We start from the raw sequence: 17,361 nt of genomic DNA, 5'->3' as shown, positions 1-17,361 counted from the left end.
TATAGGCTTAAAGGAAGGCCGGAAGCTACGCTCCGCGGTGTAGGCTACATTACTGTTGCAGCGGCTTATGATTGGAATAGGATCTTTGAGCGAGCAACGTCCGATTCTCAAGAAACGACGGACTGCTGCGAAGGCACCTACAAGAAGAAAGAGGCCTTAGATCGCCCCTGCAGAACCGCGCTCAATCAAAGAAGAAATCAAGAAAGAAGTAAGCATACGGGGCTAGTACTTTTTCTAAGCTTACGGGGCAGCGCTGCCATCTGCGTGCAGGCAGGTCGCCTGCAGCGGCGCCCGCAGGCACGGCGGCCACCTGCGCGCGGGCACTGCGCCCGCGCGCAAGGGCGTCGCCTGCCGGCGCTGGGCCTGCACGCGAGCCGCTAGCAGCGGCGGCAGCGAGCCCTAGCGGGCGGCGCTGGCCAGCTGGTGCGGCGCCGCCCGTGGGCAGAGGCGCCGCGAGGCAGCGGCTCCTGCGGGTGCCGCGCCCGCGGTGGCGCCCACCTGCAGGGGCGGCGCCGCCCCCGCCCCCCGCCCCCCGGCCCCTGCAGTGGCCGCCGCCGGCAACACAGAAGGGGAGAGGGTTAGGGTTTTCTGGGCAAAAGACAGTTTTACCCTTCGAAATTTGAAAAATTTCGGTTCTATCCTTTGTCCAAATTACGAAAATACCCCTCAGACGAACTATCGTGATGCATGTAGATTTTGAGAGGGTTAAGTTTTTATGATATCATCTTTTGTTCTTGAGTGATTTTGAGGAAAAAAAAAACTTGGTTGGATTTGTTTGAAGGGGTCATTCATAAGAATATAGAATATTTCTCTTTACTCGTTTGAAAATTTATTTATTTTTTGATAATTTGTTGTTACATAACATTTATGGTTCTTTCTGCTTTCTAATTGAATGCTATTGTATCATAATTATATGCAGATAGTATCCGTTTCACATCACAAGTAGCGTGTGGAAGAACTATTATGGAGGTGAGCTTTAAATTAATATTCAGCTTTTATTAAACTGTTATTAATTATCCAGTCCATTTCTTTTCATGGTTTAACATACATTCTCCTATGATCTTGTGTTTTTTATCGGTATACTTCTGACTAGACAACTTCATTTGCATTTGCATGTGCACCATTTGATCAATGTAGGAAGTGAAAAAGGTTATCGATATAAACTCAACAACCACTATCTTGGAAAAATAGAGTTTGTTATCCTGCTAGACCGTGGATGTGGTCAGGAAGTGTGGAGGCTCTTGGGGCTGAATAAAGTAGAACAACATGATAATGTTGGTTTAAATGATACTATGTAAGATCAAAATTGTATGCAGCTTTTTCGAGAATATTCTTTTGGGGATCATGTGCATGTAGTTCTTTACTTGTATTGGGTTGCTTCTATAGAGTTTGTTTCAGTTGGTTTTTGTTTAGGAATAATGCATTTTTACTAAAACCAAAGCCGAGATTAGCGACATGTATGTGGTGGCTGGAAAGTGAGAACAGTATGTATGCTAAGATTGGGACTCGATGACGGAAGAAAGTATGAAGGAATTGCTTGTTGTCTGGTTGGTATGGTACAATGTCTTGCCATGCATTTCCTTTGCTGGTTCAGGCATATATCATGTCATACTAGAAATAAGTAGCAGGCCTAATCTATCTTCGTAGAAAAAAGTTGTTACCGTGCTCGCTGTTAAAACTAGGTATTTTTTTGGGTTTAGGGTGTGCATGTTAGCACCAAAATCTTATCATGCCGGCTTATATGAATTCTGTGCATATCAAAATGGGTAAATGCAAATTGTTAGTTTTTTATGTTCTTTTTGATGTGCGCTTAAGTAAGCATGGATGGCCATCCTAAATATTATACTTGCATAGTTCTGTTTAACCATGTTATATCAACTATATCTCTTGTGTAGAAATATAGCCTCAAGCCTTCAACCTTCTTAAGAATTATATAATGTTCTATTTTGCAAGTGATGAGCCACATCTAGTCGAGTTGGCAAGAATGCCTAATAAAGAGAGCCAAAAGCCACCTGCTCTCGGAGATCTCCTTTGGGGTCCACCTTAAAAGGTCAAAATTGTGCAAGGTTTACCGTAGAGCCGACATATCTTTGCGGGCCACAGTATCTGTAGCTGTGATGAGGCCACATTTAGTTCCATATTAGTTGAAGAGTTGGAGAGCCAATGCCTAGGACAAAGCTGAAGGCTGCTCCTCTCTCAAAGGTGCCTTTTGGGATCTACACCATTCGAGGCCCACCGTAAGCAAGTAATTCCTCGTGGGCTAGTAAGTCTGCAAAGACGATGGGTGGTCTATGATAGACCTTATTAACAAGATGCTGGTTGGGTTGAGTTTCTTTAAGTGCTTTTGTAGTGAAGATCAGTGATTGGGAGCATCATTTGTACCACTTTACTGTTCTTTTTCATTTTTCTGCACATATTTTATATCTCGTTATATTAGAAAAGCAGAAGAGAATGAGATGATTAGATATTACAAATTACTAAGTCTCTAGGACCAAAATTCCAAAGGTAACTCAGATAAATATCGTCTTTATCGTCATCACCATGTAACTAACATTTTCTAATCAAATTGTTGATTAATGATTATTTGATGTTAAAAATGAAATAAGCTTTGGTATATTGTGATGATCTGTTCTATTTTTAGTATATATTAACATGCACTATCTTAATATGTTCGAAAGGTCTCTTCGTCTAGAAGCTCTAGGAGCATTCATTCTCGCAGTTCAGATAATTACGAGAGGAGTGAGAAACAAAGGTATCGCAGTGTTGAATATGGCAGAAGAGATGAACACGGGAGATCCAGATATACTACGGATTATAGCAGGAAGAGGAGTCGGCACGAACAGACTTCAAACACTCCTTGTAAGTTTGATCTTTTGATTGAATGTGGTTTATTCAGTTGTCTACATGGTTTTTTTATTTGAGCTAATGAGACCTATAATTCCCAGCTAGGTCAGGCTGGGATGACGGGAGGTGGGAATGGGAAGATACTCCACGTCGAGGTTCTAGGGACAACTATTCTGTGTCTCACAGATATCGACCTTCACCCTCTCCAATGTTGGCAGGTGCCTCACCTGATGCATGGCTTGTGTCCCCGTGGCTGGGCGGTAATACACCTCGTCCTGCAGGCAAGTATGACAAAATAAGTCAGATTTTAGTTATTATATCATTTACTTGAAAATCTCTTTCTTTTACCTTTATTTGTACTATCACTAGAAGCTTTGATGATAAAAATGACCATTGGGACTACAGGTTCTCCATGGGATAGTGTAGCTCCCTCTCCAACACCAATACGTGCCACAGGCTCCTCAAAAAGATCTGATTCGTCTCAGAGTGGAAAACATCGGCTACATTTTACTGTTGCAGCTGATTCAGAGGTACCTGTATAGGGTTTCTATTTTCTATTTAATTCTAATAAGTACAGTGCTATATGGTTCCTGGCATTGTGTTCTCAGTTTTGCATGTGCCTGTATGATGGGTTTTTTTTCCTAGAATATATTAGCATCAAAAACAGAACTTTGGGAAATTAAGGTAGAGTTGCACATATTGATAAATGCCCAAAACATTTAAAGCTAGAAGTAGCACCTCAATCAAGCTTTTAATATTAATCCGGCCAATCATGATAAATGCTTCTTGTCTCTAGTTGCTTGTTTAACCATGGCCATTAAGCTCTAGACTATGATTAATATAAATGGAAGAGACTAACTTGAATTTTGACGAATGAGATGCCAGCTATTTCCTTGCATTAGTTTGCTCTGTATGCATATTTATCTCTGAATTCCAATTTGTATGTGGTTAGTTTTGTTATTTGATGATTGTATAACCTTATAGACCTGAGGGCAGTCTTATATTGACTGTGATGTCCAGATGAATGTCTTTTGTTCTTGTAGCTTGGTTCATGCACTATAAACAGTAGAGACTCTTATTCATGATGCAATTAACTACGTTTTGTGTCAATCTTTATTGTATGTAATTGTGCAGATTACATAATGTCTTACAAATTAGGAGCAGGACTAGGTTTTGTGTTGTAGGATAGTTGGATAATTGGATCAATATTGGCTGAGGGTGATCTGATTTATTCCGAGAAATTGGGTATTTAGATAAATTGACTGGGATCAGACATTTCCATTATTGGTTTATCCTAGCACATCCCAACCCATTAAGTCTTGGAATCTTGCCATTTGACCGAGAGAATGAGAGAATATAACTGAGACGAGGAAGAAGAGAGGGAAAAGGGAGGGGAGATTGTGAGGGAAGAGAGGGCACCTAGAAGAAGAAATTTTGCAGAGGAATACAAGACAAGAAAGAGGGAGGCAGACTTAGCGCAATAGAGGGAGGAGAAAGAGTGCCCCTCCCTTTTGGGCCCCAAAACTGGAAAGACTGACAGATTTAGGAATCTCACTTAAATTTTTGTATCTTGGATTATTGATTGGATTTTTGGATTTAGACCAGATTCAACATGCTGTTTATATTCCACAGAGAATGGATTAGACTCCAGTGTCTACATGTTACCTACTACTATCGTTATGATGATGACATAATTTAACTGGACCTGTTAACAACAGTGAGTATAATAGTAATTGTTGTATGTTATATTGCATTTTCTGAAGTTAAGCGTTACAAAGTGCCAATTCACATTTAAAGAATTTAGTAGTAATTAATTGCTACAAAGATTTCAATCTTATTTTGATTTTAATTTATTTTTTATTTTTACATAGTATTGCTGGAATAATTTTTAACATATCTTTTAAATATTTTAAAATGATATAAAACTTTTAAATATTAATTTTTTATTTTTAGTTTTTGCAATATTGTTTCAACATTTTCAACATTTTCTATTTATATTATTTTCTTTATTAACTTGTTTAATAAAATTTATATTTGCAAAACATTTTCAGTTTTTAGGAAAACAAAACCCCTTCAGGATTTATCAGTAATTTAAAGGTAATGAATAATATAACACACGGCACTTTGTGTTTCTTTGGATATTATATTCATATATTAACTATAAATAAGATGCATCAGCTAATTTGTTATTTGTCATGCTGTATTTTCTTATGAAATATAGTAATTTAGAGTAACTTCATTACAAATTAATATATGATATGCAACATTATTTTTATGATGTCTTTGGTCTATTTTTTCTAATTCCTCTCATTTTCCTTATTTTATAAAATTTGAAATTTAGAGATTTTTTTGTTTCTCGATTCTGATTTCTCTTATATGACTGGTCCAACCAATGCTATGTTTTTGCAATTGACTGATCCACATACTGATTCTGATTTATGACCTATGTTTTGATATAAAGCTTCAGAATTATCTGGTAGAAAGAGTTGCATGCATTAGAAGAGCACATGCGATTTAGAGGAATGAATATGATTATTGCAAATGAGTAGCGCAAATACGTTATGAGGACTTTCTTCTGAAATAGGTCTTTAATATATAGGAATCTGTTATAAGTCTTTAGTTTTCTTAAAATCATCCAGTGGGTTCTCTTGCATCATTTTCTAGCTGTTTGCCAAATTGTCAATTTGGAAAGAACAGAATGGTGGTGTTATGCAACAAAAAGAACCATCTAAAGTAGATATCAGAAACTAAAAGGGGCATCATGACTACTCCGTTGGAACATTGCGACTCCCTCTCTGCTGGAACAAATGGTTGGTTCTTGATTGAGTTCCAATTTATTTGTGTTGCAGATCTCCACTTCGCCTGTTCTAGTATAAGCAAATGCCACGCATCATAGTTTCACCAGGTGGGTCTCACCAGGCTGTTAATTTCATGAAAAGCAATTGAGAATTGAGATCGTGTGTCAGATTTATTTCATCAAGGAACATTGTTGTAATTAATACAAAACACCTTTGAGCCACCTGAAGAAAAACACTATAGAGCACTGACCAACCATGCGGTTTTAAGATATGCTAGATCTATTGCTGCATGCTTTATTGGTCAGTAATTACAACTAGGATAATCCAGTGAGATATACATTTCCCTTTCAAAATTTTTCTTATTCGGTGGCTAGTTATGGCATGACATGAATGGTTTTTATGCAACAATGATACCTTGGAGATGAATCTGTACTATGAGGTTGGTGGAATAGATTCTTCGTATCCTGGTTAGGTGTTCGGATAAATATAGCTTGTGGGTGGATATGTATAATGGATTTTGTGGTTCTATTAGTTGCATACTGTCAACTTGTTGGCATGATGTTTTAACTTGCATTGTGCTGTTGCCATCCTGACAACATGCTGTTACAAGTCACATCCTTTGGTTCCGTTTAGGCACAAGAAAGGTTTTCCAATAAAAAGAAAATGGCTTACCATAAAAAACCTTTCGAGAAAAGAATTTTGAACAAATAACACCCCCATGGTTATTTTTCTTTTCATGACTCCTGTACAAGGCAACAAGCTTCAGACGATTAGCAACTAAGTTAAAGCTGTGCCTTGAGACGAACATTGTTACCATATTTTTATATAATTCTTTGTGAAAGGGACATGTCAACCAGCTTGGCATCGCAGATTTTAGCGTTAAATACTTGATTGTTGCATCGTCTAATAGGTTCAGCGATACCAAGTTGAAATCTGGTAATGTTGTTTGCTATGCATTTCACTGGCTCTGTTACTAATTCATGCCTAATTACTCCCAAGGGAATATTGTCCATTTTTGGTTGCCATATCATTATTTATTAAGTTAATGTAGCCTCATTTATACATGGTGAGAAAACCATACCATTTGTCTTCATTATTATGACCTTCTAGCTTCTGCTTCATTCTCCTATGTGCTTTGTTTTTAGTATTCTTTGATTCTTAGTTATTTTTTAATGAATTCAAAGGCTTATCTGCGCTTGTTTGTTCATTGGTTTATCTGCCATACCAGGAAAATGAAGCAGCTGAAAGCACCTTAACCACATTTAAGCCTTATGAGATCACAGAGGAAATGCGCCAAGAGATGGATTACAATGCTGACCGAGCATGGTAGGTGCTTGTTTATGAACCTTTCTTTTGACTGAAATCAAAGTGTTATAAACTTGTCTTGAAAATGTTACTCCGACATTCAATTTAATCAACTTATCTTTTCTAAGATTTTTACTGAAAACAAGGATTGAGCACCTTTTATTTTCTATAATTTTGACGTATTGCTTCTTGTACATAATCCTTTGGGGCTTAATGAATGGTATGTCATGAAAGTATCAATTGCGCTCTAAGTCCCTTGATGTTTTTTTTGTAGGTACGACAGAGATGAACATAACACAATGTTTGATGGTGATAGCTCGTCATTGTTTGGTGGGGATGATGCTTCTTATAAAAAGAAAGAAGCATCACTGGCAAAGAAACTGGTATAATATATCATTGCCTCTTCCATTCCTGATACCGAAATAATGTAGTTTTAGCAATATAAGCTTCCATATTATTTTTGCTCTATAAATTTATATCTCTTCATGTTAGCTTGCAATTAGAAGCACAAATGATTTTTGTTGGAAGTACTTCAATGTGAGTTCAGCCAATTAGTTTTGGTAAAAGTGAGGCTAGTAGCACATACTCCTGGGTAGCATGGTGATACTTGCATTTTGGATCTTCAGTTAATACCACTAATGCAATTATAAATTTAGATTTAGTCTATGGATGAGGTTGGGTCCTAATTAATTGTGTCAAGTTATTTTTTTTCTGTCTTTCAGAATTTTCATTTTTAATTTATTAGTATTTGTTGTGAAAAGGGATTGAGACTATTTTAGTTATTTTAGGATTCTAACCTTGGTTTCTGGTGAAATATTTGAAGTGCAGCTTTTGGTATGTGTAACTAATTAATTGTTATCCAAAATAAGCATCAAACTTATACTTGATGGATGTAGCAATAATACATCATATCAGCCTTTGATATGACAGTATTAAAGATTATGGCTTGGGAGAAAGAAGAAAATAAGAAATACAAGCAGTCAATTGTAATCTTTATTGTCTTTCTGATCTATATCGAGATTTAATTTTTATTATACTACTTAGGAGAAATGTATGTTGTATCGAGTTATGAAATTAATATATAAGTTTTCCCTAAAGTATGACATGGTCATCCTTTTTCCCTGCTTATAAGATTCATCTTGTTTCTGATCTGGCCTTTTACCTTGTTCACATTCGCTCTGTTTTATACACCTCTTACATCTGTGCTTGCTTCACTCATAATAATTTGACTGAAGCTTTTTTGGATTTTGATATTACTGATATGAAGTGGAAGGTTCTAGAATGCTCCCCATGCAGTTTCATGTTTCTGATTTTGATATTGCGGTGGTCGTATGACCCATCTTGTACAAGACATGTACTCTCTCATGATGCAGGACATTAGTATTAGGCTTGATATGAACATGTTTTTTTGAACCAGCAGTAACCCTTCAGATTAAAAGAAAATTATTTATAAGAGCAGCTATGTTTTGTCTGCCACTATGTTGAGTAGCCGAGAAGAATATTTGAAATGGTAGGAGCAGCTTAAGGCTTTTGAAATGAATGTCTAGACAGAATAAATAAAATAGTGAATGGCACCTCTGGAAAGTTTGATATGTAGCCTGTTAAGTTATCATGTATGGAACATCATCTGAAATATATTGGATGTATTCAAGAGGTAAGGCTAGTTAATTAAATTTGTCTTTAGCGGTTGAAAAGCTTGGCTTATTAGATTCCTGACTTATCTAGACTTTGTTAACCCAAAGTCATTATCACCTGCTGGATCTTTATCCTTGATACAACTTGGAGATTGTACTAATATTATTGCAAGTCATAGTAGAAAAAATAAATTCATTTACATATACCACTTTTTTTCTTATATATGTGTAATGCTGCAGACTCGTAAGGATGGAACATTGATGACCCTTGCCCAAAGTAAGAAGTTATCACAATTGACTGCTGATAATGCTCAGTGGGAAGACCGACAGCTATTGAGATCGGGGGCTGTTAGAGGAACAGAGGTGCAGATTAACTTTGAGGATGAGGATGAGCGCAAAGTCATCCTTTTAGTTCATGGTATGGTGAAGTTAGATCTAATTGTTCTACAGTATTACTCTGTAATGTCTTTATCATTACCATTGATGCTATGTTCCTGTGAGTACCTCGGTGTCCTATTCTGTCATGAAGGAGGAATATGAAGTTGATAATGAACTCTTAGGATGATGTTTGTTGTTCATGCTATAGATTTTGGTTCACAAGTTCTAGTGAGGTGTCTACGGTAATCACATTATAATCAGATTCATATTAGTGCTTACAAAAGGATTTTGCATAAATTAAAGAAAAAATTCTTATATATCAAGTCCGATATTTTTCTATTATTGCACATTTTTCCTGTTCAACTTTGGTGATTATTTTGGCATAACAAACCTGAGGATTATGTACCAAGATTTGTTATCACATATCTTACCAAAAATTAAGATAATATTAGAATCCTAATCTAATTTAAAGATACCCAAATCTATAAAAAATGGAGGATTATTTACCAAGATTTGGTATTGCATATCATATAAAAAGTAAGGATAACATTAGAATCATAATATAACCTAAATATATCCAAATATGGTAAAAAATCATTTCTATACATTTTAATGAAAATAATTTTGTAATACCTAGAAAATAGAAAAAAATCATTTCTCAAATTTGACCAGAAAATATCTGTAAGATAAATAAATTTACAAAAAATAGGAAGATTAACCCTGACATATCTAGACTCAATGGAGACCTGACTAAGTGCAATTTGGCTTTGGGCTCAAATTGTTCTTCCTCATTTTTTATTACAATTTCACATTTTGTTAACATCTTCAGTTCTATTGTAAATTATGCGGATGTGCAATGCACTATACATTTTGTTACAGAAACCTAAGGTTGATGCTTCTTGTGCTAATTAATACTCGGAAAGAGTTGGGTTACAATTGTGAGAATTAACGTGCTAATGATTAACATTCACTATTTGTGTTTTAAGAATTTCAATTCCTTACTATGTTTCCAAAAGGATTTATGTTGTGAAATGTGCAATTTGTTTCTGTAATAAACGTAACTAGCTGTTTGAGAGCTTATGGAAGAGAAATGTCACTTGTTTCTAAGATATTTTGAATGTCATTTGCATTCTTTATAGTATACAATACCTATGCCAGAAGCAAGCTACCCTTTTGTTTAAGAAGTCTACTGGGAAGTCTTGTAAATATAAGCAGTTTCTTGAGAGATCCTGAAGGGCCATCATTGATAAAAAAGATAAAAGACTTGAATAATAGAAATTGTCCTGCGTTAGACTTATCTGATATTCCATCATCTATGATAAATATCCATGCGTCATGAAAAAATGCTGGTCTTTCAGAGAGATGTTGTTTGTTTCCACTGTTTTGAGTGAGTCAAATTTTATTTAAATACCATGTTTGTTTGGAGGAATCCTAACTTATCTTTGATGAAGTAAAAAAAAAAAAGAAAAAAAAACTCTTAGTGATGAATCCTCTAGACTGAAGTTCTATTTTTGCAAAAGGCTGCTTGTGCTTTTTGCTCACAACTTCCTCCGTGCACATACTGATATGTGTGTTAATTGACATGTTCTGGCAAAACATGGTTATACTGATATGTGTGTTGTTTGGTCCTAATGAATTGTATTACCAAGTGGCTGAAGTTACTGAGCACCTGTTCCAACTTTTTGCAGATACAAAGCCCCCTTTCCTGGATGGTAGGGTGGTATTCACAAAACAGGCTGAACCTGTAATGCCTATTAAAGATCCCACATCAGATATGGCCATAATTGCTCGTAAAGGTTCTGCTCTGGTTAGGGAAATTCATGAAAAGCAGAGTATGAATAAGTCACGCCAACGGTTTTGGGAGCTGGCAGGATCAAAACTTGGTGACATTCTAGGGGTCCAGAAGACAGCTGAGCAGGTTAGTATTTGTGATCTTAGCTGATTAATTTTCTTGTCCATCTCCTTTGAATAACTCAACTTTCTCTGCCTCAAATATCAGATTGATGCAGATACTGCAGTGGTAGGAGAAGAAGGCGAAGTGGATTTTAAAGAGGAAGCCAAGTTTGCAAGGCATATGAAAGAGAAAGGTGAAGCAGTAAGTGAGTTCGCCAAGTCGAAGTCCATTTCACAACAAAGGCAGTATCTTCCAATATATTCTGTTCGTGAGGAACTGTTGAAGGTCAATATCTATAAACGTATTGGTCAACATATTCACTTTGCACTCTGTAATGCATGCTTTGTTTGGTTCTCTTTAAACGTCATATCTTATTTTGTGTTTTCTGTTATATGTTGAATGAAATTAATGATTAAGGCTTTCCTAGGAAAACAAGTTAACACCAAAAGTTAACAACTCTCATCCCCCTCGCCACCTCTCACAACCATAGTCATCCATCCGAACCTAGATTGCTGCTCTTTGCTATCAGTATTCAAAGCAGCCATGCAAATGCTTTTCCCTCTCCTTACACTCTATTTGTCTTTTCTCATTCTGTTCCTGCGATAAACACGGACGGAGTGTGACCTACTAACTCAACACATGCTATCTCTATGATTCCTAACACACTTCTCATTTGATCTCTCTCTCTCTCTCTCTCTCTCTCTCTCTCCCCTCTGTCTTTTCTCCCTCTTCACTCAAACTACTACTCACCATTGCGTTGCACCGCTGAAGTTGAATACCGATTTCACATTCTTGCCCTTTCCCTGCCTCTTTTGTAATCCTTTCTCTGTCAGCTACTGACAACATTCGACTGCAATGGTGCTCAACAACCCTTTGTTTCTGTCACAAATTGTCTTTCCCTTCTCTGTTCTAGCTTCTCTCCCTTTTCTCTCACTTTCTTATTTTCCCTCACACCTTTCTCTCAGTTTCTCTCCCATTCTTCCTCTCGTTCTTTGTTTCTCATTAAAATGTTTAGCTTTATAATGGTACACATGAAATTAATTTTTTATTTTATACAAGGATACCAAAGGTATAAGTCCATTGACAAAATGGTACTGTACCGGTCCCGTAGATTACCAAAATCAATATCAGACCAGTTTTTAAAATATTTTCTAGCATTGTTGTTAGATGCATAGTTGATTTCTAGGACCACCAGTTATTTAAATGAGTGATTCCCAAATAACAATTCAACTACTCCCATATTACACATATCATGAATGAGGCTAAGATACCCTGCACTTGTAGCATGGCCCAGTACATTTGATATCCTTAGTAACTGTGCTATGTATTATTAAATTTGAGACATTACATGTTAGTTGTAACACCATTAAAAATTTTCCTCGTGTTGGCGATATCATTGTTGTTTTTGATATGTTCATGATTTCCTATGCAATTTTTTATCACTGTGCTTAATTCTTCTGCTTGCTCTACATTAGGTTGTTCGTGAAAATCAGGTAATAGTTGTAGTTGGAGAGACTGGTTCTGGGAAGACAACTCAATTGACACAGGTAACACCCACTTCCAATACTCTCTTTGATTTTATTCAACATATAAGCCGTTTATTGTTATGCTGATGATAAAGCTACCTGACAGTATCTTCATGAAGATGGATATACAAATGGTAGTATTATTGGTTGTACACAACCAAGACGTGTGGCTGCCATGAGTGTTGCTAAACGAGTCAGCGAGGAGATGGAAACAGAGTTGGGTGATAAAGTTGGTTATGCCATAAGATTTGAAGATGTCACTGGTCCAAATACTATAATAAAGGTTTTTTTTTTACCTTATTTGGAATTTCTTTACTTCATGTTCTTACTATTATTTTTATGCTTACTTCAAAGTCTAGAACTTCCGATGTTAATTTTTGTTCCATGGGCATCTTTAGTCCATTTTATTATGGTATTTGACATATTTAGTTCATTTTATTACAGTATTTGAAGTATTTAGATCATTTTATTATTGTCTTTGATATCTTTAGTTCCATGACAAAATTCACTCCTTGATTGCATTCCACTGTATATACAGTAGGTTTATTTCAAAATGTTAACTATTATGAATTGGTTTAGCAACTGCTATGGAATCTTATTAGGATTTCTCCTACTTAAGTTCTAGCTATATTCTTCTCTTGATTAATTCACTTATGCATTGGACTAATTGGCCTACTATTTAGGATCTTCTAGTAATTTCTGGTGATAAACTTAATTGTATCATTTATCTTAGATTGAAGTATACTCACCAGAATGTTATATTTTATTTGTGTAGTACATGACGGATGGGGTACTTCTGCGTGAAACATTGAAGGACTCTGATCTTGACAAATACCGGTATGCTTATTGTCCTTTTTTTTGTTTCTATTTTTGTTTTAAGAAGACTTATTTTCCACACTTTTTAGAATCGGTTGTTCTTATTCTATGATATGAAATTCCATAGAAAATTATCTTTAGCTTGCAGGATTATTTGTTTCTGCCATGATGTTTGGATATTCTTAAAATTTACTTCCTTTGTTCACGTCCATCAGATCAATAAGTAAATTGTCAAGTGCACTGGTAGAAGATGAAAAGAGGTTATGTCTATATGTGACAGTATTAAAAAGTCAAGGAGAACATAAAACTAACCTATTACCTGGTAAACTAAGACTCATTGCTGAGAATTATCTTTCACAACACTCTTCCATCACTGTTTAGTAAAGGACTTTTTCTTGTTATTTACTTTTAGGAGAAGTTGGAAATAGAACTATGCTTTTCCAAAGCATATTGGAGGAACATTTTAGAGTTTCTTACTTCTTTTTTATATGATCTTTCCTAATATTTAGCTTGAGGGGAAAAAGGATATTAGAACTATGCTTTCTGACAGAAGATGTAGAGATGGGCGGGGTTTTGGAAGATGAGGTGCCATTCTTTTTCATAGAATATCTTTCCTAATATTTAGCTTGAGGGGATTAAAGATCTTAGATTTATGCTTTCTCGCAGCAGATTTAGAGATGGGTTTTTGATTAAATGTTGACTATTAAATTAGATCATTGGGTATCTACTTTTGGAAGATACGCAAATAACCTGTCGGAACATACAATCAACAAATGATAATTGTAGTTATAAATTCTTACTGTTGCATCCTTCACCATGTCACTCCCCTTTATATGCTGTACCGCTGTAATCTTATGCTCACAGTTGTTCCAGAAAGTCATTCTTTCTAACTGTGGAAATTCAAGTCATTTGATCTCTTGTTCAGCTACCTTCATCAAACAGATATCATCGAGGTTTCTTGTTCAGCTACCTTTTTTGTTTTTGCGGTGGTCACCTACTGGTCAACCAGGATTGCTTGTCCTTGTTCTCCATTGGATCATCCAGAGATTTACTTCGTGGTGGATTTTTTCTTTTTCCTGGACATACTAACTGCAAGCTTGGATGGATTAGTTCTTGGTGTTCTTTTCTATGTCTAAAGCTTATGCTATCAGATAGTTTTGTTTTCTCCTTTGCTGCATGGTAGATAGTGTAAATTGACCCATAAAGCTATTTCTATTCATGATCTCATTGTTTTTATGCTCTTCCTGTCCGACGAATCGAAGAGGATAGAGTCTCGTTATGTACAAGGGCTTTGAGTTATGCATTGATTTAAACTAAGTGATGTTATGTTGTCTTAGCTTGAAAAACTTCACTGTTTGCTAATGTTGATATTGGCAATAAAACAAATATTGTTTCTAGTTACTATATACATAACAGACTTTAGGTAGTTATGATCTTCGAATTGTTAAGAGGGAAAGATTCTTTGAATGTCTTTTGCTTGTTTTCTCAAACTTAATTTTTATGCTTTGTTTTTTGAGGCACAAAATTGTTAGGAAATCACATAGAACTTTGCTTTCATAACATGAACTGTTTTTGAACTTTGTTTATCCTGAGAAATACTTCTTTTTCCCAGAGTAATTATCATGGATGAAGCACACGAGAGATCACTGAGTACCGATGTTTTATTTGGTATACTGAAGAAGGTAGTTGCTAGGCGACGCGACTTCAAGCTTATTGTAACGTCTGCGACGCTGAATGCTAAAAAATTTTCCGACTTCTTTGGAGGGTAAGATGAGTCAGCTTTGTAAGCTAATACCTTTACTGATGACCCATTTATTTACTCTCTGCACTCCTGGCCAACCTAACCTTTTTCTCTCTATGTTCCAGTGTTCCGACTTTTCAAATCCCTGGAAGGACATTCCATGTAAATATCCTGTACAGCAAAACACCGTGTGAAGACTATGTTGAAGCTGCTGTTAAGCAGGCGATGACTATTCACATTACAAGCGCTCCTGGTGACATTCTCATCTTTATGACAGGGCAGGATGAGATTGAAGCTGCCTGCTATGCTCTTGCTGAGCGTATGGAACAGCTCATCGCATCCACAAGCAAAGCAGTCCCAAAGCTCTTGATATTGCCTATCTATTCTCAGTTGCCAGCTGATCTGCAAGCAAAGATCTTCCAGAAAGCTGAAGATGGTGCTCGGAAATGCATTGTTGCAACCAACATTGCAGAGACATCCCTTACAGTAGATGGTATCTTTTATGTCATAGACACAGGATATGGTAAAATGAAGGTTTACAATCCTAGAATGGGCATGGATGCTCTACAAGTGTTTCCAGTTAGCCGAGCAGCAGCTGACCAACGGGCTGGGCGTGCTGGCAGAACTGGTCCTGGCACTTGCTATCGGTTATTTACAGAGTCTGCGTATCAAAATGAGCTGCTTCCTAACCCTGTTCCAGAGATCCAGAGAACAAATCTGGGCAATGTGGTTTTGCTGCTTAAATCCTTAAAGATTGAAAATCTTTTGGATTTTGACTTCATGGATCCGCCCCCGCAGGAAAATATTCTCAATTCAATGTACCAGCTGTGGGTGTTGGGCGCCTTGAACAATGTTGGAAGCCTCACTGAGATTGGGTGGAAGATGGTGGAATTTCCCTTGGATCCACCGCTTGCGAAAATGTTGTTGATGGGGGAGCAGCTAGAGTGCATAAATGAGGTTTTAACAATCGTGTCTATGCTTTCAGTGCCTTCAGTTTTCTTCCGACCAAAGGATCGGGCAGAGGAGAGCGATGCGGCAAGGGAAAAATTCTTTGTTCCAGAATCTGATCACTTGACACTTCTCAATGTATACCAACAATGGAAAGCAAACCAATACCGTGGGGACTGGTGCAATGACCACTTCTTGCATGTGAAGGGCCTTAGGAAGGCAAGGGAAGTCAGATCCCAGCTGTTAGACATACTCAAGTCCTTGAAGATTCCCCTGACTTCATGTGGGATGGAGTGGGATGTGGTCAGGAAAGCAATCTGTTCTGCTTATTTCCACAATGCTGCCAGATTGAAAGGTGTGGGTGAATATGTGAATTGCCGGAATGGAATGCCCTGCCACCTGCATCCCAGCAGTGCACTGTATGGGCTTGGATACACTCCAGATTACGTGGTTTACCATGAACTTGTACTGACCACAAAGGAGTATATGCAATGTGTGACTGCAGTCGAGCCACATTGGCTGGCTGAGCTGGGACCAATGTTTTTCTCTGTTAAAGAGTCGGATACATCTATGCTTGAACACAAGAAGAAGCAGAAGGAAGAGAAGACTGCAATGGAGGAGGAGATAGAGAATCTGAGAAAAGAGCAAGCGGAAGCAGATAAGTTGAACGAGGCGAGGGAACGGGAGAAAAAGGCAAAACAGCAGCAGCAAGTCATCATGGTAGGTGTGCGGAAGGGCCCAAGGACGTATCTCAGACCGAATAAATAAGAGGCCTGAGAATTACTCTCAGTGCTGGTCTCTTGTTTTTGTCAGGCCCGCAACAGATTTCTCTTTGAGAGCAAGGTGCTGAAAGCCTCTGCTTTACCTCATCAGTCGAACCGGACTAGTTGTTGCCCCTCGCCTCTAGCAATAATGGAAAGCGGGGGTCATCTCATTTACAGCTTTTCTTTTTCATTATCCTTATTTTATAAAATTTGAAATTTAGTGATTTTTTTGTTTCTCGATTCTGATTTCTCTTATATGACTGGTCCAACCAATGCTATGTTTTTGCAATTGACTGATCCACATACTGATTCTGATTTATGACCTATGTTTTGATATAAAGCTTCAGAATTATCTGGTAGAAAGAGTTGCATGCATTAGAAGAGCACATGCGATTTAGAGGAATGAATATGATTATTGCAAATGAGTAGCGCAAATACGTTATGAGGACTTTCTTCTGAAATAGGTCTTTAATATATAGGAATCTGTTATAAGTCTTTAGTTTTCTTAAAATCATCCAGTGGGTTCTCTTGCATCATTTTCTAGCTGTTTGCCAAATTGTCAATTTGGAAAGAACAGAATGGTGGTGTTATGCAACAAAAAGAACCATCTAAAGTAGATATCAGAAACTAAAAGGGGCATCATGACTACTCCGTTGGAACATTGCGACTCCCTGTCTGCTGGAACAAATGGTTGGTTCTTGATTGAGTTCCAA

At 37.0% G+C, this 17,361-nt stretch overlaps 1 protein-coding gene across 1 annotated transcript; it reads left to right on the top strand.

The window, feature by feature from the left end:
* On the top strand, window positions 1-16,949 carry LOC135675572 (pre-mRNA-splicing factor ATP-dependent RNA helicase DEAH7-like). Its single transcript, XM_065185854.1, has 15 exons — window positions 1-208; window positions 920-969; window positions 2,679-2,859; window positions 2,946-3,125; window positions 3,250-3,374; window positions 6,871-6,968; window positions 7,222-7,330; window positions 8,822-8,999; window positions 10,648-10,877; window positions 10,959-11,138; window positions 12,329-12,400; window positions 12,486-12,662; window positions 13,155-13,216; window positions 14,808-14,960; window positions 15,062-16,949. The coding sequence occupies exons 2-15, from the start codon at window positions 964-966 to the stop codon at window positions 16,650-16,652; spliced, it is 3,342 nt and encodes a 1,113-aa protein (XP_065041926.1). The 5' UTR covers window positions 1-208; window positions 920-963; the 3' UTR covers window positions 16,653-16,949.
* The last annotated feature ends 412 nt before the right edge of the window (window positions 16,950-17,361 follow it).

Source organism: Musa acuminata, chromosome BXJ1-6, assembly GCF_036884655.1.
Source record: "Musa acuminata AAA Group cultivar baxijiao chromosome BXJ1-6, Cavendish_Baxijiao_AAA, whole genome shotgun sequence".
Taxonomy (NCBI): domain Eukaryota; kingdom Viridiplantae; phylum Streptophyta; class Magnoliopsida; order Zingiberales; family Musaceae; genus Musa; species Musa acuminata.
Note: the sequence above shows the minus strand (reverse complement) of the source record. Positions and strands in the feature narration are given on the sequence as shown.